The sequence below is a fragment of the Eubalaena glacialis genome, chromosome 2 (genome assembly GCF_028564815.1).
Source record: "Eubalaena glacialis isolate mEubGla1 chromosome 2, mEubGla1.1.hap2.+ XY, whole genome shotgun sequence".
Lineage (NCBI taxonomy): Eukaryota > Metazoa > Chordata > Mammalia > Artiodactyla > Balaenidae > Eubalaena > Eubalaena glacialis.
In genome coordinates, this window is record NC_083717.1 from 108,849,505 (window position 1) to 108,872,082 (window position 22,578).

A 22,578-nucleotide genomic window follows, 5' to 3' on the forward strand; every position below is an offset into this window, starting at 1 on the left:
TTTAAAGACAATATTGGTAAAAATGGAAGAAGAATCTCCTTCTACTACTGTCTTCCAGTTCATGTGACCCACACACAAACAGCTTTGATCAAATGGTTGGTTCCAGAAAATTCCTGGACAACTATTCAAGTCTAAGGTAACTCATGTTATTCTAAGGAGGTAAAATGAAATTCTGAAGACATGTTAGTTCACATTAGCATCTATCAAGTTAACAGGGTGTGGGCTTCCCTGGTGGCACAGTGGTTAAGAATCTGCCTGCCAATGTAGGGGACATGGGTTCAAGCCCTGGTCCGGGAAGATCCCACATGCCGCGGAGCAACTAGGCCTGTGCGCCACAACTGCTGAGCCTGGGCTCTAGAGCCTGGGAGCCACAACTGTTGAGCCCGCGTGCTGCAACTACTGAAGCCCGTTTGCCTAGAGCCCGTGCTCCGCAACAAGAGAAGCCACAGCAATGAGAGGCCTGTGCACCGCAATGAAGAGTAGCCCCTGCTTGCCGCAACTAGAGAATGCCTGCGCACAGCACCGGAGACCCAACGCAGCCAAAAATAAATAAATAAATTTATTTAAAAAAAAAAAAGTGGGCTTCCCTGGTGGTGCAGTGGTTGAGGGTCTGCCTGCCGGTGCAGGGGATACGGGTTCGAGCCCTGGTCTGGGAGGATCCCGCATGCCGCGGAGCGGCTGGGCCCGTGAGCCACAGCTGCTGAGCCTGTGCGTCTGGAGCCTGTGCTCTGCAATGGGAGGGGCCGCGATGGTGGGAGGCCCGCGCACCGTGATGAAGAGTGGCCCCCCGCTTGCCTCAACTAGAGAAAGCCCTCGCGCAGAAACGAGGACACAATGCAGCCAAAAATAAATAAATAAATTAAAGAAAGAAAAAAAAAAAAAAGTTAACAGGATGCTTTTTTAGAAGGATGTGTAGGGTAGAGAATGTCCTCAGTCAAACATACAGGATGTGTTAAGAGTGTCATCTTCACAAATGTCTGAGAATAATTTTTGTCATCAAGCCTGCATTCACCTGCACAGGTGAAAAGATGAAATTTCTCAGAACAATATCCCAGCAAATAAGGCAAACCAGTTTTCTATGGTGATGTATTATCTATTTAGGCAACTGGTATTCACAATCAGGTTTTCTTAAGTTCTTTATGTGTTAAGTAACGTGCAAAAATACCTTTGCTTGGGAGGAATCTGCAGCTGCTCAAAGTACAATTGGCCCAGGGAGTTTATGCTCATCACAACCTCTTCTTCAGATACCAAGTCTATCTTGAATGGGTTTGCTGTGATGCGACACTTCAGATCTTTTCCATTTGCCAATACGAGACTGCCTGTATCCCCTGAGCATGAAATCAGCCTGGAAAACAAGGCAGGAAGAGAAAAATAAATTGCTATAGGTTTACATGGCTCAATGCAATTCTCAATTCAAATTAGTAAATCAATATTCATGTCACATAGCACAGATAAGGCAGTAGAGAGCTGTAATTGAGAGCATGGGCTTTGGTGTCAGAAAGCCTGGACTAAACATAGCTCTCCCATGCACTAGGTGTATAACTGTGGACAAGTTAATCTTTCTAGTTCTTGGTTTCCTCATCTGTAAAGTGGAAATGATAAAAGCAAGAACAAATAGAGCTTTTTGAGAGGATTAAATGAGATCACACATGTAAAGCACTTGGCACAGAGCCTGGCACATAATAAGCGCTCAGTAAATGTTAGCTCTCATCATCATTATTACTTTGGTCTGGACAGTCTAGTAACAAGTTGGTGCATAGAATTTAAACATTTTGCTTTTCTTTCTCGTTCCAACCCTACACTCAGAAACTGAGGAAATAACACAGATTGGGTTATTGATTCACTCAGTCCAAAGTGAGATGGAAAGGTGAAACTTTTGTTTATTTATCACCTGACTTCCAACAGCCCAATCTGACACGTAGACTTTTAGGATGCTTTGGATCCCCAGGAGTTAAATAAGCTCAGAGACAGCACTTAAAATCCCTAGGTCTATCATCAGGAAAAAAACGAGACTCAAATCAACAGAATTAGAAATGAAAAAGGAGAAGTAACAACTGACACTGCAGAAATACAAAGGATCATGAGAGAATACCATAAGCAACTATATACCAATAAAATGGACAACCTGGAAGAAATGGACAAATTCTTAGAAAAGTACAAACTCCCACGACTGAACCAGGAAGAAATAGAAAATATGAACAGACCAATCACAAGCACTGAAATTGAAACTGTGATTAAAAATCTTCCAACAAACAAAAGCCCAGGGCCAGATGGCTTCACAGGTGAATTCTATCAAACATTTAGAGAAGAGCTAACACCTGTCCTTCTCATATTCTTCCAAAATATAGCAGAGGGAGGAACACTCCAAACTCATTCTACGAGGCCACCATCATCCTGATACCAAAACCAAACAAAGATATCACAAAAAAAGAAAATTACAGGCCGATACCACTGATGAACATAGATGCAAAAATCCTCCACAAAATACTAGCAAACAGAATCCAACAGCACATTGAGAGGATCATATGCCATGATCAACTGGGGTTTATCCCAGGAATGCAAGGATTCTTCAATATATGTAAATCAATCAATGTGATACACCATATTAACAAATTGAAGGAGAAAAACCATATGATAATCTCGATAGATGCAGAAAAAGCTTTTGACAAAATTCAACACCCATTTATGATAAAAACTCTCCAGAAAGTGGGCATATATGACAAACCCACAGCCAACATCATTCTCAATGGTGAAAAACTGAAAGCATTTCCTCTAAGATCAGGAACAAGACAAGGGTGTCCACTCTCACCACTACTATTCAACGTAGTTTTGGAAGTTTTAGCCACAGCAATCAGAGAAGAAAAAGAAACAAAAGGAATCCAAACTGGAAAAGAAGAAGTAAAAATGTCATTGTTTGCAGATGACATGATACTATACATATAAAATCCTAAAGATGCCACCAGAAAACTACTAGAGCTAATCAATGAATTTGGTAAAGTAGCAGGATACAAATTAATGCACAGAAATCTCTTGCATTCCTATACATTAACAAAAAAAATCAGAAAGAGAAATTAAGGAAACAGTCCCATTTACAACTGCGACAAAAAGAAAAAAATACCTAGGAATAAACCTACCTAAGGAGATAAAAGACCTGTATGCAGAAAACTATAAGATACTGATGAAACAAATCAAAGACGATACAAACAGATGAAAAGATATACCATGTTCTTGGATTGGAAGAATCAACATTGTGAAAATGACTATACTACCCAAAGCAATCTACAGATTCAATGCAATCCGTATCAAATTACCAATGGCATTTTCACAGAACTAGAACAAAAAATTTTACAATTTGTATGGAAACACAAAAGACCCTGAATAGCCAAAGCAATCTTGAGAAAGAAAAACAGAGCTGGAGGAATCAGGCTCCCTGACTTCAGACTATACTACAAAGCTACAGTAATCAAGACAGTATGGTACTGGCACAAAAACAGAAATATAGATCGATGGAACAGAATAGAAAGCCCAGAGATAAACCCATGCACATATGGTCACCTTATCTTTGACAAAGGAGGCAAGAATATACAGGGAGAAAAGACAGCCTCTTCAATAAGTGGTGCTGGGAAAACTGGACAGCTACATGTAAAAGAATGAAATTACAACACTCCCTAACACCATCCACAAAAATAAACTCAAAATGTATTAAAGACCTAAATGTAAGGCCAGACACTACAAAACTCTTAGAGGAAAACATAGGCAGAACACTCTATGACATAAATCACAGCAAGATCCTTTTTGACCCACCTCCTAGAGGAATGGAAATAAAATAAAAAATAAACAAATGGACCTAATGAAACTTAAAAGCTTTTGCACAGCAAAGGAAACCATAAACAAGACAAAGACAATCTGCAGAATGGGAGAAAATATTTGCAAACAAAGCAACTGACAAAGGATTAATCTCCAAAATATACAAGCAGCTCATGCAGCTCAATATCAAAAAAACAAACAATCCAAAAATGGATGGAACACCCAAATAGACATTTCTCCAAAGCAGACATCAGATTGCCAACAAACACATGAAAAGATGCTGAACATCACTAATCATTAGAGAAATGCAAACCAAAACCACAATGAGGTATCACCTCACACTGGTCAGAATGGCCATCGTCAAAAAATCTACAAACAACAAATGCTGGAGAGGGTGTGGAGAAAAGGGAACCCTCTTGCACTGTCGGTGGGAATGTAAATTGATACAACCACTATGGAGAACAGTATGGAGGTTCCTTAAAAAACTAAAAATAGAACTACCATATGACCCAGCAATCCCACTACTGGGCATATACCCTGAGAAAACCATAATTCAAAAAGATACATGTACCACAATGTTCATTGCAGCACTCTTTACAGTAGCCAGGTCATGGAAGCAACCTAAATGTCCATCGACAGATCAATGGATAAAGAAGATGTGGCACATATATATAATGGAATATTACTCAGCCATAAAAAGGAACGAAATTGAGTTATTTGTAGTGAGGTGGATGGACCTAGAGTCTGTCATACAGAGTGAAGTAAGTCAGAAAGAGAAAAACAAATACCGTATGCTAATGCACATATATGGAATCTAAAAAACAGTACTGATGAACCTAGTGGCAGGGCAGGTATAAAGACGCAGATGTAGAGAATGTACTTGAGGACACAGGGGCAAGGGGAAGCTGGGACGAAGTAAGAGAGCAGCATTGACATATATACACTACCAAATGTAAAATACATGGCTAGTGGGAAGCTGCTGCATAGCACAGGGAGATCAGCTCAGTGCTTTGTGATGACCTGGAGGGGTGGAATAGGGAGGGTGGGAGGGAGGCTCAAGAGGGAGGGGATATGGGGATATATGTATACATATAGCTGATTCACTTTGTTGTACAGCAGAAACTAACACAACATTGTAAAGCAATTATCCTCCAATAAAGATATAAAAATTAAAAAAATAAAATCCCTAGGTCTAGATATTTTTCTAGTGCATAGTCACCCTGGTCACAGGCCTCTTTAGGGAGGATTAGGAGGGATAGTTTATGATCTTATTATATCTTTACAACCTCCTCCATGGATTCTAGGCCTTCCCCTCAAGCAAGATGCTTTAGGTTCTCGAAATTAACTTCGTAGTTTGAGAGGTTGTGTCTCACTGTTCATCAAACCTAAATAGAGTTCTTTTGATTATTCTGTCAAGTAGGACTTTAGTCCATCTATTTCAGCTTAATGGACCCCTTGACGTATTGTGCACTGCCCTGAGGGTTGAACCATTTTGAGTACCACACAGGCCCTGTTATGGAAACACGTCTACCTTGTCTCTTACAACTAAATGCTGCTACTTTGACTCTGCTACCTAGAGTCTCATCATTTCCACTGAAATCAGGGAGCCCATTTTAATGGTACCATTCCCACCATTATCTCTAGCTCAGAAAAGACATTCACTCACTATAATGCTTTCCAAGTGTTCCCTCACTAATGTATCTCTCAATGAAGGGAGTATCTTTTGGATCCTCTGGAGAACAGAATTAGGGGCTAGATGCATATGACATATCCACTTCAACATCTTTATCTCCCTAAGTCTATGAATCATTTCTTCTACACAGCACCAAGGAATTTCTGGTATCTCAGCTTCATTCAGCACAGTCCATAGCTGAGTTCAAGTTATACTTAACCAAGCAAATAATTAGAACCACTTTCAGCTGTCCAAGCTAGCATATTAAGTCTGAATTCTCTGGTACCTGAACCCATGTCAGTAAATTTAGCATGATCCTAAAGTTATGGTCCTTCCTTCCGGTCTAGAAGTCCCTCAGAAATCATTTCTATGCATATTTCCCAGATTTTTGCCAGTATAAAATCTTATAATTCTTTAGGTGTGTAAGCCTTTTCCTCCTGGGTTTGACTATAATTGGCTCCCTAGGCATGTTGGGGTCTGACTCGATAGTGGGTTTGGAGGCAGTGAAGCATGGTAAGGGTGAAGCACAGGGAGCACTGGAATCCCCTGGCACAGTATATTTCAGGTGAGGTTAACACGGGGTGTCCAAGCAGGTAAGATCAGCCTTATCAGATGGAGGAGAAGGAGCTGCTTCTGCTGAACTGGGAGGCTCAGTGGAATTTTGAGGTTTGGGTACTCAGGGTTATCCAAATATTCCCAAATGTTGCTATTCAATTTTGGGGAGTCCTACCTTTTCACAGTTGATGCCCTAAATTCATAGACCTGATGACGAAGCTGTGAATTCAACTTACGCTCTAATTCAGCAAACCACAGAATCTAACTCTGTATCTGATTTTCAGCTACAAGGACTCTGTAGATATGACTTTTAGGATTGTCATAGAAATCTATTAGGTTTCTGACAATGCTAAGAATTTAAAAGCCTGAAACTGCTGTTTTCTTTAAGTTCTTCAGTGAAATTAATAGCAGCCAGGCCACCTCAGAGCTTTGAATTTTGTATGGCAATCATGCTATGCTATGGCCCCACCACTTGGTTTGCCAGAGCCATGCTTTCAATAGGCACTCTATTTCAGGCAACCACAAGTAGTAATTTAAGTGACTGCCACAGAATGCCATGGTTTATTGCTAGTCGTATTAATTTGCTAGAGCTGACATAACAAAATACCACAGACTTGGTGGCTTAAACATCAGAAATTTATTTTCTCACAATTCTGGAGGCTGGAAATCCTAGATCAAAGTGTCGGCAGGTTTGGTTTCTTCTGAGGCTTTTCTTCTTGGCTTGCAGATGGCCATCCTCTTGCTGTGTCCTCACATGGCCATCCCTCTGTCTGTGTTATCTGTATCCTAATCTCCTCCTCTTACAAGACACCAGTCATATTGGATTAGGGCCCACCCTAATGACCCTATTTTAACTTAATTACCTGTTCAAAGGCTCTATCTCGGAGTAGTCACATTCTGAGGTATGGGGGGTTAGGGCTTCAACATATGAGTCTGGTTGGGGAGGGTAGTATTCAGCCCAAAACACTAATATCTCACCGTCCAATGAAAACCAGGTCCTCACTGTCTTCAAATCCAAGTAGATCAGCTAACTAAGCTCAGATTCCCATCCTTGAGGGTCTGTTGCTTATACTCATTCTGATATCAATGACTATGTTAACCAAAACTCAACTGTAGATAACAGAAACAACTCTGGCTATTTTAAGCAGAAAGTAAAGTGACTTAATATGGAGGAATTATTAGCTTACAACATCATGGAAGGTTTGAGGTAGCAGGTTCCTGGCTGAGTGTCTAGTAATGACTCCTAGAACAATACTGCATAACTGCAGGCCAACAGAACTTCTCTCTCAGCTGGAATCAGGAAGCTGGGTAATGAGAAGTCAATGTGGCAACTGCTGGGCTCCAGGATCATGTCAACTTAGCTGCAATCCAGAGATCGGGAAACCACTGCCCTAACTAGTGGCTCCAGAGTCATTCTATAGCTGCCGATGCACACCAGAAAAATGGGAGACTCAGTTCTGAAATCAAGATAACTGTAAGTGCATCTGATTGGTGGAACCTGAATTACATCAGAAACTAGCTACATGGGAGTCTGGGAAATGGAGAAATGTAGTTTTTAGTTACTACAGTAGCCAAAGGTCCTCTAGAAAAAGGCTGAAATAGAAGCAAAACTAATATACTGTTTTTACTACACAATGCGAATATCACCCTGACTCCAAAACCTGGCAAAGATAGCACAGAAAAACTATAGACTAATGTTACTTATGAACACAGATGTAAAAATGTTAAAGGTCTGCTAGTAAAATGAATCGTCCAGCAGAGTAAAAAATAATGTAATGTGACCAAGAGGAAATACACACACACACACACACACACACACACACTCTCTCTCTCTCTCTCTCTCTCTCTCATTTGCCAAACTGCAAAGCCATGAGAATAGTCCCTTTTTAATTCTTATTTCCTAAGTTCTTAGCATATAGTAGTGGCTCAGTGATATATTTTAAATTTATGATAGTTCTAGCATAGCTAAATTAATTTCTCCTTATAATTTATGAACTTTTTTTTTGGCTGTGTCAGGTCTTAATTGCAACACGCAGGATCTTTGTTGTGGCATGTGGGCTCTTTCGTTGCGGTGCGCAGGCTCTTCGTTGCAGCACGCAAACTTCTCTCTAGTTGTGGCGTGTGGGCTCCAGAGCGCGTGGGCTCTGTAGTTGCAGCGTGCAGGCTTAGCTGCCCTGCAGCATGTGGGATCTTAGTTCCCTGACCAAGGATCGAACCTGCGTCCCCTGCATTGGAAGGCAGACTCTTTACCACTGGACCACCAGGGAAGTCCCATAATTTATTAACTTTTTATTAGATTTTCATGGAAAAAATAATCTACATAAAACTATGATAATAATGTAGTGAAAATTAAAGCATCTGGCATAATCTTATATTCCCTTAGTGACATGATATAAAGAAAATAACAAACCAACAGACAGAACCAAGTTAAAATATCACCGGAAAATGTGCTGAGAATTGATGCAGATTCTGCAGGTATATGAAAAATGCTTTAATCCCCAAAGATTTTTTTTCCACCTAGAAACTGATTATTAATTTATCTCTGACTCTAAGACAGATTACATGTTAGACTTCTGAGACTGCCGCTAATTAAAAGTGAGTCAGTCTAACTGTATAAATTACTGTAAGCATGGGAGTTTGGCTAGTACATTGGATCTCTGGAGCCCTGCTGCTCATCTGAGTGAGTCAATTAAACAGCTCTCCTGCTTGCTCCCAAAGTCTGGCTGATAAACTGCTTACTTTGTGAGGAGGAGAGAAGATCAGAAGCTCTGCTTCTCCCCGTTAATAAGTGCTGATGAGTCAAATGGTGGAGGAAGAGAGTACAGAATGGATAACATCAAAATGGATAAATTTATCCCCAAATAACTGAAAACTAACTCTGCAAATGGTTGTATCTTTGAAGAAACAAAATATGAGACTCATACAAAAGCTGCTACTCAAGGTATGATAGAAGAACATATTAAGGGTGTATCCAAGGTAGCGTGTTTCTTGGCTTACCTTACAGGGCTTGGCTTGCTTGTGAGGACATCAGGAACTTCATATCTGGGTTTCAAGGGTGTTTCTTCATTGATTTTAAGCCTGAAAATATTTCCCTCTATACCATAAACTTCAGCCAGGAGAGGAACCTGGGAACACACACAAGATTAGTTTCAACAGGTTACCCAGGTCAGTTCTACAAATTACGATAATTAGAAAACTATGTTTAAATTATTATAGGCCAAGCAAATTGGAGAACAATGGCAATCATGAAGGAAAGGCTCCCCAATCTATATGTACTTGCTTGGCTCTACCTGTAGTAGAAACAAACACCTCCTATGTGTTCTATGGTTAGGCAAACATATAATTGTCCAGACCAGGACTGTTAAGAGTGAGAGGGCTCTCTATTAATAATGATAGTGGATGACAAGCATAAACTGAAACTGCCCTTGGAAAATTGGGACATGTGGCCCACTGTATCTATGATAAAGTACAGGTATCTTAAGAATAAGAGTTTGGTGTTAAAACTACAGTAACTGGATTCCAGTTGAACAAAAGATGAAGGGTAACAAGCCACAGAATAGAAAAGAATAGACAGTAAAATGGTGGTCATTGGGGTTCTCTACTGTAGATGAATAAGGCTTCCTGTGCTAAAACCAAGGCACTTCCTGTACACTTAGATTAAGGTCTGGGGAACTTTCTCTAGAGGCTGGGATATTCTCAGCTTTCTCAAGAGGATGGAGAATTTAGGTTAAATACTGCCTTTGATGAAAGATGGAAGCAACATAGAATCATAAAGAGAACACAGAATTTGAAAAATAAAACAATAACAACAAACTCTGAAGGCAGAGATGGCTGGATTTAGATTACAAAATGAGGCATCAAGATTAGGGAAATATCTTAAGACAGTGGTTTTCAACTGATGTGCCATGCTGCACTGGTTGCAAATCATTAAGTACAGTATGGTGCCAAATTCTGGTTACAACTGGGTCTGTGTATTGTTACTATAATGTCTGTTAAATGAAAGGCTAAGCTGGGTAGCCTGTGTGAGGTAACACACAGAACAGGTATGATGTGGTGCAAGCAAGATACAGGAAGCAGGGATAACATTAACGCAGCACCAAAAAACAAAAACAAAAACAAAAACAATCCCTCCCCCCCAAAACGATGTTACTGGAACCTTGCTTCTTCAGAATATAGGAAAGTAGTCAGGGCACTTGAACAGTGACAGGACACTGAAGAGTGACCAGGTAAATAATGGTAAATAGGCTGTGGCTGCTTTTACAGACATTCTTAAAACAAGGTTATGATGTAGTACTGATCATACAATAATAATTTTTTCCCCAGCTTTATTGAGAAATAATTGGCATATTGTGTAAGTTTAAGTTGTACAACTCCTTGATTTGATACTTATATATTGCAAAAATGATCACCACCATAGCATTAGCTAACATCTGCATCAAGTCACATAATTACCATTTCCTTTTTGTGGTGAGAACATTTAAGATCTACTCTCTTAGCAACTTTCAAGTATATAATAGAGTATTATTAACTACAATCACTATGCTGTTAGTCATCTTATTATAGTTGGAAGTTTGTACTCTTTGGCCAACACCTCCCCCTTTCCCCCATCCCCAATCATACTGTAATTACTGCTTATATGTTTAATATTCATTTGTATATTTGATTTACTTCAAGTGTGCCATCAGAATTCTAAGATTTGAAAATGTATCCAAATATAAGGCTGAAATCCTGTTAGATTATGTATTCCCTCCCAAGTTAGACATAAATTTCCACTACTCTCTCAAATTTAATTCAACTAACATTTATTTGGCATCTAATATTGCGAAGTGCTGATTGCTGTGAAAAGGATGGCTAAACTCTTAGGGAGAGTGCAATTTAGAGGCAACACCTATATAGTAACTGTAAAGCGTTTTATGATAAATGCTGAGACAGGACAAGGACACGTGCTGTGGGAGAACAAGGAAGGGGAATATTGATGACTGTAAGAAGAGGGGTTCTGGGACATCTCTCTGGAGGAACAGGGACTTAAGCAGGGCCTTGAGGGATTAGTAGGACTTTGGGTAGGCAAAAATGGGCAAGAACATCCTAAGCAGAGGGCACGCAGGTTGTCTGCTTATATGTGATTAACAAATTGCATTTAGTTTATATACTCAGAGATCCTCCCATTATTAGTAAAATAACTTTCTTAAAAATTTTTATTTTTTTAAACCAAAGACTGGTCTGATATGTTCTGTTCTTGAGGCTGCAGCCTAGTAAAGAATCCTAATTATATGAGAGAAGGTAGCAATAACCCTGCTTTTCCTATAATAACCCTAGGCAAGCAAACATACAAATCAGAGTCAAAGCCCCACTTTGTTTTCATTTTAACTTAATTAAGCAAACCAATTTTGCCAATAGGTAACCCTTTTCAAAGTCAATATCCAGATTCATTCTTATCTCTTATTATCATCAACATAGCTTCATATTCCAAGCACATAATTTCCTTAGACCTTAGTATACATTTGCTTATATGATCTGGCTCATGCTGTTTTTACTGGCTTAAAAAATCAACAGCAGCAGACTCTCAGAAGTCCAATAAGTAAAGCTACTTGGATTGAAGACAGCAGGAAGTGGCTCAGAGCCTCTACCGTTGAGCCCCCTCCCCTCCCTGCACTGAGTCCTGAGACACCTCTACGGAAACCTCAGGGCTCTGCGCGTGACAGTTTATAAACCACTTCCCTGGGCTTCTTAACTACCAGTTATTGTCCAATTCTTCATCCAAAACCAGGCTGTCAAAAAGTCTGGACATGAATGTTATATCCTTCTATCTAAAACATTAAGAATTTCTAAACATTTCTGTTCTCTAGAGACCTGTTTGGACATTTATTTAAAAGTAATATACAAATAAATTATGGAATCTCTATTAGTGATTAAAAATGACAATAAAAAATACGTTGTTACAGAAGTTAGATTGCATAAACTCAGAATTATTTAACGTTAATATTTAGAGAATAGCAGTAAAAATTGCAGCAAGATGGATTTATGTAAAATAAGTGAAGAAACATAAAATTAAACATTTAAAATAAGGTGAGACAGCATGGGTTTTGCTCCCCTAGAAAGATTTAAGATGTGTAAATGTCCTCCTACACAGAGAAGATGAAATAAATCCTCAAAGAAAGGAATACATTTTGGAGGTTCATTTTAGTACCACAAGTCTCTACTTGGTTTTTCATTCAGAGGCTCACCTCTCATAATCTGGGAGAGCATAAATCCCCTTTTCGTATCTTATTTCTCCCATACTGAATAAAAATAAAACCCAGTAGTTTGTCATCCCTAAGTCTAGTTTTTTTGGCCACAAGGGCAAAAATATGAGACAGGTTATAAAAATCATGGTGGTAAAAACAGCCTTGTCTATACATTCAAGCAGTGGAATGATCACAGTTACATTAAAAGTTTTTTTTTTTTTAATTTCACCCAAAACTAGTAGAGACTATGACTGAGTTAACAGAACAGCCCTCAAACACATATTTAAATGGTGGTGGGTATTAATAAGGGAAATTATGACCCCATCAACTTCTCCATGATGGGTAGATCTTGCTTGTCCTCTGGAACTAGGTCTCTCTACTATATTATAAGGAATAGTTAACCTAAAAGGCCTAGAGGAGTGAGCAAGGACCTCTCTCAGCTATTGGTCAAGACCTTCCAGGATTCAGAGAATGGTCTAAGATTCATTAAATTGCTGTAGGGCACTTATTGCCCCTTCCATAGTTGTAGCCAGTTGGTTTATTGCAAGCACTGATTCTCTATGGAGAACGCTGGCAAGTTCACACTGGGCATTAGCATGTTCCCCAAGGACAATTAGCCTGTCCAGGTATGCTTCTGATTGCTTGGCCAGTTCCCCAATAAGATGCCTGTTCCTGGCCATTTCTGCAGAAACAGTCCTGATTAACCAGTAGTAGTTGTTCCTCATCTGTTGAGGAGGTGGCTGGTTGGGCAAAGCCCCATTGCTTAGATGAAGACGCAAGGGATAACTTCATGGAGGTGCTCAGAGATATCCCTGCATCCTTGGAGGAGCTGTCAGAAGTGTTGTCACCAGTGAAAACTTGCAAACAGGCTGCAAAATAAACATTTTGCCAAATAGTTCATCCATGTCATGAAAAAGCATAAAAATTAGCAACATAAAGTAGGTCAAAGATGTAGGTCTGTTCCAAATAGCCTTACTAGCAGTGTTTTTTAGGTACACTCAGAAGATAGCATAAATTTCCCTGCTCTGGTGTCACAAGACTAGATCTTCTCTTTTTCTCAATCCAGGTCAAATTTTGACTGAAGGTAAAAAATTGATAATAGTAGAAAAAAAGAGGTCTAAAAAAGCAGTCAACACTTTACTGATAACTCCTTTAAGATTTTTTTCTGGAAGCTTCTTTATCAAATATCTGATTATTTTGTCATAAGAAATAGGACCCTATGTGAGAAAACTTAGGGATTTGAACCTGCAACCAGCTTTTCTTCAAAGCCTAGATGTCCTGACCTAGAGGCAACACACAGGGCAACACTTCAGTTTGTTTTGTAACATTACTGTGTCCCAGGAACATCATGTTTGCTATGGACTGAATTGTGTCATTTTCCCCCCTCCTCAAACCCTCCCCATTCTCCAACCCTTCAATTCATATGTTGAAGCCCTAACCCTCGATGTGATGGCACTTGGAGATGGGGCCTTGGGAGGTGTTTAGGTTTTGATGAGGTCATGAGGGTGGAGTCATGATGGGATTACTGCCTTTACAGGAAGAGACCAGAGAGTTAGCTGTCTCTCCATCATGTGGATATACAGTTGACCCTTGAACAGAGATTTGAACAGCATGGGTCCACTTATACATGGATTTTTTTTCAATAAATACTTACTATAGTACCATACAATCCTTGGTTGGTTGAATCGTGGATGTGGAACCATGTATACTGAGGGCCGACTGTGAAGTCATACTTGGATTTTCCACTGCTAACCCCTGTGTTGTTCAAGGGTCAACTGTACACTAAGGAGGTGGCAGTCTACAGGGCAGGAAGTGGGACCTTGATCTCGGGCTTCCCAGACTCCAGAACTGTGAGAAATAAAGGTTTGTTAAGACACCCAGCTTATGTTATAGCAGTGTGAGCTCACTAAGACAACAGTGAATGAAACTTGGTTCTGTTTCCTGGTTGCTTATTAAGTGGCAGGTTGGGAGAAGGGAATTGGGAAGAAGGATTTCAAAAATTAACAACAAAGCCTGACAACAAAATTATTGCTTTAAGAGTTTTAATGGTGTGAGGGCAGGTAGGCACTAAGAGTGCTGGGTTTGTCAGAATCTGCCTCATCAGTGAAATCTGAGAACTGCAGCTGTGAGCTGAATATGATCCTCTTAGACTTTGGGCTCTGTCTCTCTGAACCTGAAATAAAAAGCTATCATTCTGAATAAGTGGATGTACGTGGCTTTTTAAAAATCTCCAGACCATATCCATACCACATCCTACTGTGAAATCTCCCATGAAACACCCATCTCATCCCAGAAACAACCTCTAATGGAGGCTCCTTGACTATGCAGTGAGCAGGATACAAGGTTCAGACAACTTTAGAAATTACTGTTTGGATCTTTGTTGTCCCTATCAAACTGATAGAGGGCACGAAGCCTTAAGTCCCTATTAGTCATCTCAACTCCAAGGGACAAGGAGGACATTAAAATGACGTTCAGTTCAGAATTTTAGGGTGACCTCCCAAAACATACCTTGCATGCATTTGCCTGACATCAGAGCAGATTGTGCAGATTCCCTGTGCAGATTCCCTGTGCAGCACTGTTATTTCCAACACCTGAACATTGTGTCTGTTCCAAGGGGTCCTCAAAGTTCTGTCTTGGGAGCCATGTTGCTGACATCCTGGATCACTTGCCCTTGCTTGTCCGGCTCCTCAGCTCTCTTCTGAGCCATGTGCTGTCTTGCGCTGAGTTCCCATGGGTCCTCCTGGACTGTGGCTTCTTTTCCTTTGAAGGCGTCCATATCTGGTGGGCTCTGGTTCTGGCACCTGACCTGAACAGCACTGTCCCTCATATTTTCAGGATCCAAAGAGAGGTGTGTCCAGAGAAACTGACCTAGTAAACTGGTCTTGTAAAAGGCAGTGTGAGAGGATCCACCACTAACTTCACTGGTATGGAGCTGCATTGAGAAGTTGCATGTTGGCCCACACTGGTATTCCGAGTGCCTCATTTACTCTGCCTCGGCATGTGTCATCACGACAGTGGATTGTTCAGGTGCTCAACAGACTGAGCCTCCCCAAGGACAGAAAGGGATTCTTGCCCTGACCATGGGACAGCTACAACTCTCTGGGGCTAGACACATCGGAGGCAAGAAGGAAAAAGAGCAAATGGCAGGAAAAATGAGAAAGGAAGGGATCTGACTGCTGGTATTAAAGGCCTACCGACTCCTGGAAGGTCTCTGGTGGACTCCTTGCATTTCCTGGAGCCAACTGCTTCTGCTGACCCTGAATACAGGGGGTTGGCTGGGTATTGGGCTATTAGACCACATGCAAATGGCGGGTGGCTCTCTAGGAAAGAAACTAATGCTGCCCCATGTTTTCCCATGAACAGCTTTCAAACTTGGCTACAAAAGGATGTAAAGTTTGGGAGACCTGGATCAATAGTTGAGGAACTATGACTTCCGGGGTACCATGAGCTGTGAACTCAAAGGCTGCACAGATGCCAAGCAAGGGGGGAAATTCCTCCAGAAAAAAAATGAGTGGTATTAAGAAGTAGCACTAGGTTTTGAAGAAAGGCTAACCATCCCTTCAGTGTAGTTAAGAGAAAAGAACTAAGTGTTCTGCTACCACGACTACATCCTTAAGTAACCATAAGTTGGGAAAAAGGGACGGGGATAGAGAACACAAACTGTTGATATGATTCTAGCCCCTATTTTGAATTCAGGCAAGAAAGCTATGTTAGAGGATTCTACATCTCTGAAGTGACTAAAATCTCTAAAACTTCATATGGAAGGTAGCCTTCCTCACCGTGCCATTGCTCCTCCTGCCTGGGAATAAAGTTGAGCCTCCCGGCTAAGTTAAAGGCCTTACAAATGTTACAGAGAACGCCCTGATGTTGTGGGGCAGTGTTTGCTCTGTCTTCTCCAAGAAGATTCCTCAGTGTAATGTTATACGGCAAGCGCTACGGTAGTCACAAGATCTCTCACAATGCTGCAGTGAAAGTGGGGATGTCTTCTCAGTCTGCTTCCCAGAACTGGGATTTGTTAGTGAGCGGATGGAATTACTATCTAAGCTGTTATGGGACTAGACTGCATGTCTTTACCTATGTCCTTCAGCGAATTACCAATTAAACCAGATTGGTCTGGGAGGCCTTAGAAGCTTAGGACACCTTTCGAAGACAGGGGAGGATGTGAAGTGAAGGTCAGGTTGGAAGCATCAGCTACATGTGCATAACCACACTTCCTAGCCCGGCCCACAGCACTTCCTCTGTGACTGGCCCATCTGAAGTAGTGTGAAAACTTGACAGATGAGAAAAAGCACTTAGGATACTGCTCTAATCCTTTCAGCATGTAATAACTATGGTGATCTGTTAGTGAAGCAGCTTAGGGGAGGGAACATTTGTGACTTATTCAACTGCATAGACCATTGTTCCTCTTGCCCACTGACATTTTGAGGTTTGGACATTCACTGAATCTGTACCTTGCTTGAGGGTATGTTGTGTAATAGTGATAAAAAAAGCGTGGGTGCGTGACAGAGTCTACAGTCACAGGTGAAAATTCTGGTTACTAGCTATGACTTTGAGCAAGTGGCATTTTAGACTTCAATTTCCTTATCTGAAAATTACGGACAATGCAATGTACCTCTTAGATGTATTCTGAAGATTAATTAAAAGGAAATAACATTCGTAAAACATCTAAGAAAGCATCTGATACAAGGCAATCTGTATGTTGATAGTCATATTACTTTAAAAGTAGCATTGTGTAGATATTAAAAAGATGGCATTACTTCTCTCACAAAGTTTATTTTTGAAGCATAGTTTAATTAGCCTTTGTGGAAATTTACTTCATTCAACCCAAATAAATATAGAAACAAATAATTCTCTGTAGAAAATACTTTTTCTCACCTTAGCTGCTTCGTTGATGATTTGGAACCTGGTGCTCTCTTTGCCTGCCGTGACTGAGTCTAGTAATGCCCGATAGGTAGACTTCTTGGAGAGCCGCTGTTTCTGACGCCTACAGATTTGGAGTATGCAGACGCCTGAGAATGATTTGTGACTCTCAGCCTCCAAAAGACTATATTACCATGTGGAAATCATTAAAATTCACTTCGATAGTAAGTGAACTGGGCACAGGCAGTATATTAGTACTCCAATAAAGCACTAAGAGGAGTATCAATAATTTAGAGAGCTAACGAAATTAATAAGCAGAGTGCTAATGCAATTAATAAAATAATAATAAGAGTACTAATAAAATTGTTCACCATAACACTACTCAAGGATGGCATTTTGTCCCCTTTATTGAGAAGGTGGGGCAGTTTTCGTAGATGACACGTATTAGCTTGTTGATGTCCCTCCCTCTTTCCATGAAATGTACACTTTAATTGAAACTTAATAAATTTTAGTGGAAATCCAATATAATCCAGTGGTTTGTCAAGGTGACCAGGAGTTCACTATAGAATTCCCTCTAAGGTACCTGTTCAGAATGAAAATGATATGATTTTCTTTCTCTAGAGTAGTGTGTATAAATTAGAAAGTTGTATGATGTAATTTTTGGTGATTTCAGTTTCAGGACCACATAAAGGTAGACACTCAAAAAAATTTTTAAAGAAATATTTTGTGAGGCTCTGGGGAAATAGGCAATCATATAGTGGTGATGGGAGTGCAAAATGACACAATCTCTATGGAGGGATATCTGGTAATAGTTAAAATTTCAAATACATTTACTCTTTGACCTAGTAATCCCACTCCTGGAAATTCATCCTACAAATATACCTGCATGTGTAGGAAATGACATATGTATAGCTTTTCACTGTGGCAGTGACGTTACAGCAAGACTGAAAACCACCCAAGGGTCTAGCAATAGGAGAGAGACTGAATACATTATAATTTACTCAATGGAATACCATACAGCTATGAAAAAGAGGACAATTTCCATATACTCATACAGAGCTCTTCAGAATAAATTATGAAGCAGAAAGAAAGAGGTATACAACAGTGTATATAGAAAGCTACTTGGCGTAAGAATGGTGGTGATATAAGAATATGTGCATTCACAAAAAGAAATACTGGAAAGATAAATAAGAAATTAATAAATCTGGTTATTTACAGGGAAAGATGTGGAATGGGGTGGAAGGGGACAAGAAGGAGATTAACATTTTTCAATGTGTATCTTTTTATATTATTTGATTTTTGAACCATGTAAAAGTATTATTTCTTCAAAGATTCAAAATTTTAACAGTTGAAAAACACTTTGACTTTTAAAATACCTGTTTATTAACACAGTAATGTTAATTATAATGTATAAGTATACAATATAATTAATTATAATTAATAATAACATTAATAATAAAATAATACAGGAGTTAAGCTAGAGTAGTAAAGGTGAATTTCTCCTGTCAATAAATTCTTTAATCACTGAATTTCCTAATTGACTCTTTCCTCAGAAAGTCTATCAGTTCTCAAAAATTTAATAAACATCAATTTTGAAATATTTTCAGAACTATTCTACCTAGGTCATATACTTCCTCTTCTTACCTGTAGAAAGCAATCTTGCTGCAGTCTTTGAAAATGTTTTTATCCACAGCTTCATCTTCAACACTAATAAAAAGACATTTTAAGAAACTTATTTTACATAGGGTTTGTGAATCCAAATTTTGTACCTTCTCTAACTATAATATAAATCATGGGACATAAATCACTGTGATGCAAAATTGTGTCATGGCCATAACATAACACAATAATGTGTTTGCTGCAGAACAACATCCTTTTGTAAACCGCCCATGGTAAACAACAAAACATGAAGTTCTGGGATTGCTCAGAAAGCAACAGAAAAAGAGCACTGTCACTTACGAGAAAGGGTTCTTTAAAATTAATGACTGAAGGCTATGGCTACAACAATAAAATCTGAAGGAGTAAAAACAAAAAGCCCCAAACCAACAAAAACAACCCACCCACCTATTTATTCAACAAAATATTTTCAGAACATTCTTGCTGAGTGTTGGGCTCTGAGGAAGATAAGAAGTACTGTGTCCAAGCTTTCTTTGAAAGCCTAACCAACATCACAAATCAACCTGACAAATGATATAACAGAGGTATGTTCGAGGTGCTAGAATAAGGATAGAAACAGACAGAGAAGGAAAATCCTTTGCTTTTTAAGATGATGCTGACAATCTAGGGGCCAATGTTTTTTATTTTTTATTTATTTTTAACATCTTTATTAGAGTATAATTGCTTTACAATGGTGTGTTAGTTTCTGCTTTATAACAAAGTGAATCAGTTATACATATACATATGTCCCCATATCTCTTCCCTCTTGCATCTCCCTCCCTCCCACCCTCCCTATCCCACCCCTCTAGGTGGTCACAAAGCACTGAGCTGATCTCCTTCTGCTATGCGGCTGCTTCCCACTAGCTATCTATTTTACGTTTGGTAGTGTATATATGTCCATGCCACTCTCTCACTTTGTCCAAGCTTACCCTTCTCCCTCCCCATATCCTCAAGTCCATTCTCTAGTAGGTTTGCATCTTTATTCCCGTCTTGCCCCTAGGTTCTCCTGACCATTTTTTTTCTTTTTTCTTTTTTTTTTTTTTTAGATTCTATATATATGTGTTAGCATACGGTATTTGTTTTTCTCTTTCTGACTTACTTCACTCTGTATGACAGTCTCTAGGTTCATCCACCTCACTACAAATAACTCAGTTTAGTTCCTTTTTATGGCTGAGTAATATTCCATTGTATACATGTGCCACATCTTCTTTATCCATTCATCTGTTGATGGACACTTAGGTTGCTTCCATGTCCTGGCTATTGTAAATAGAGCTGCAATGAACATTTTGGTACATGACTCTTTTTGAATTATGGTTTTCTCAGGGTATATGCCCAGTAGTGGGATTGCTGGGTCGTATGGTAGTTCTATTTTTAGTTTTTTAAGGAACCTCCATACTGTTCTCCATAGTGGCCGTATCAATTTACATTCCCACCAACAGTGCAAGAGGGTTCCCTTTTCTCCACACCCTCTCCAGCATTTGTTGTTTGTAGATTTTTTGATGATGGCCATTCTGACCGGTGTGAGACGATATCTCATTGTAGTTTTGATTTGCATTTCTCTAATGATTAATGATGTTGAGCATTCTTTCATGTGTTTGTTGGCAATCTGTATATCTTCTTTGGAGAAATGTCTATTTAGGTCTTCTGTAGGGGCCAATGTTTTTTAAAACCAAGTTTCCAAAAAAAGCTGTTTCTGGAAGAGAACATGATCAAGATGTATGTACATTGCTACTTCAGTATATGTATTTAACATATACTGATTAAAACATCTATAGGCTATAAGGAAGAAATAAACCACACTGACTTTCATGTAGAGACATGATTCATGTAGAGACATGATGAATATATCTATAGTCAGCATATCCATGATTATGTAGGAAGCTATGACTGAACACCAACTGCAAAATATTCTGAAAACAAGCCCAAATACACTGGGCCATGGTTTATCATGGAAGTAATCAAATCCTTCATTGACTCAGTCTTTGTCACCGTTTCTTTTAATTAAGTGTGCAAAGATTATGGACTTCCCTGGTGGCACAGTGGTTAAGAATCCACCTGCCAATGCAGGGGACATGGGTTCAAGCCCTGGTCCAGGAAGATCCCACATGCCACAGAACAACAAAGCCTGTGCACCACAACTACTGAGCCTGTGCTCTAGAGCCCGCATGCTGCAACTACTGAAGCTTGCGCGCTCTAGGGCCAGCATGCCGTAACTACCGAATGTGCAACTACTGAAGCCCACACAGCTAGGGCCGTGCTCCACAACAAGAGAAGCCACCGCAATGAGAAGCCCGCTCGCCGCAACTACAGAAAAGCCGCACGCAGCAATGAAGACCCAACGCAGCCAAAAATAAATAAATAAATAAATAAAATTTATAAAAAAATAAAGTCTTCAAAGCCAGAATGTTGTTTTCAGACACTATCTATCCCCTGCTTCCGTGGGCCCTGGAGTCAGCCCCTACTGGACCACTGGGCCTTTACCTGATTTCCTCTTTCTCAGCTGCGTCCATGGCTTCCCAGTCACTTCACAGGCTCCCAGATCTCAGGCCAAGGCCCCAGGCAATCTTTTAGATTGTCAGTCTTTCTAAATAACCGCCAGCACTTCACCACCATCAAGTTTCTGGGACTTTCATGTCCTTAAGGAGTGACAAATTGACACTTGCTCCCGGGATTTCCAGGCCCAAATTAGCGTTTCTACAGAGATTTATTTGGCAAATTTTTCTTGGTTCTGAGTAGCTGATGAGGAACTGCCTTCTTTAGAAACTGTAAAGGTTTTTGCATCCGAGGAGGCGTGTACTCAAAGAGCCCTAGAAGATGCAGACCAAGAGCATGAGAACCAGGAAGTACCGACAAGGCCTGCGTGATTAGGGCGAAGCTTCTGCAGATCTACCTCAGTGACTGTCACGCCACAGATACTGAAAACTGACCCACTCTCTTCTGTATTTTAGTTTTGAGTAGGAAGTGCCGGCGGGGTTGTTGCCGGAGGTTGATGTTCTCCGACCAAACTCTACATCATACTCTTCACGGCTAGTAGAGTCTTTTAAAAGGGGTTGTCTACTGCATTATCCAGTTTAGGAAGGCTTATACTCCACCACCGCCAAACTCCAGTCTTTGCTTAAATACCTCCGGAAACCGAGTACTCACTACTACACGCTAAATAGGCAGCCAGACTTACGGCTTTTCCAGACTTTTGGCCCCAGCGTCTGACTCAGGATGAGGGACTGGGGCGAACGGGAGGAGGAGAGAGCCAAACGCCACATGGGGTTCTTCCCTGGTCCCCAAACCCTTTAAGGGCTGGGAGAGAGAAGAGCCAACGGACCCGGCTCGTAACTTTTGCCGATCATCCTAACACTCCAAAGTTACGGCAGGAAGTCGCCTGCGCAGTACGTCCAAAGCCTCACACCAAGCCAGCCGACTGCCTGAGGGCGGGGCCGCTGAGTCGCTAAACAATCAAGCCACCAGAGGTTTTGAGGACCCGGATTATCCCGCCCCCAGAGCGGAGCCGGAAGAGGGCGGGACGAACCGGAAGAAGGTGAAATGCTTTCAGTAGGCACTCCACGGCTGTGAAGATGGCGGTGGCTGCGTGGCTTCAGGTGCTGCCTGTCATTCTTCTTCTCCTGGGGGCTCAGACGTCCCCATTGTCGCTTTTCAGTGTAGGACCGGCACCCGTCGCTGCTGCCGACCGATCCAAGTGGCACATTCCGATACCGTCGGTGAGTGGTCACTTCAGGAGCAACTGAGCCCCAAGGAGCAAGGGGTGGGGCTACGGCAGCCCAAGGGGTCCATGAAGGTTCCACTAAACTC

General features: G+C 40.6%; 2 protein-coding genes across 4 annotated transcripts in view; one reads left to right on the plus strand and one right to left on the minus strand.

Moving 5' to 3' along the window:
* The window catches only part of LOC133084193 (calpain-3), a 128,670-nt gene extending 106,188 nt beyond the window's left edge, over nucleotides 1–22,482 (minus strand). For 2 of the 3 annotated variants that reach the window (XM_061180429.1, XM_061180430.1), the window contains exons 1-5: nucleotides 21,256–22,482; nucleotides 18,763–18,825; nucleotides 17,134–17,242; nucleotides 9,032–9,159; nucleotides 1,166–1,345 (exon numbers count right to left, since the gene is read on the minus strand). In XM_061180429.1, the coding sequence (XP_061036412.1) occupies nucleotides 1,166–1,345; nucleotides 9,032–9,159; nucleotides 17,134–17,242; nucleotides 18,763–18,825; nucleotides 21,256–21,284 (509 nt within the window). In that variant the 5' untranslated portion in view covers nucleotides 21,285–22,482. Of the gene's footprint in view, nucleotides 1–1,165; nucleotides 1,346–9,031; nucleotides 9,160–13,058; nucleotides 13,128–17,133; nucleotides 17,243–18,762; nucleotides 18,826–21,255 lie in introns of those variants that run through there. The other variant, XM_061180439.1, reaches the window with a different exon arrangement.
* Nucleotides 22,295–22,578, plus strand: part of TMEM87A (transmembrane protein 87A) — a 42,920-nt gene continuing 42,636 nt past the window's right edge. The window contains exon 1 of the mRNA XM_061180440.1: nucleotides 22,295–22,487. Within this exon, the coding sequence (XP_061036423.1) occupies nucleotides 22,344–22,487 (144 nt within the window). The 5' untranslated portion in view covers nucleotides 22,295–22,343. The remainder of the gene's footprint in view (nucleotides 22,488–22,578) is intronic.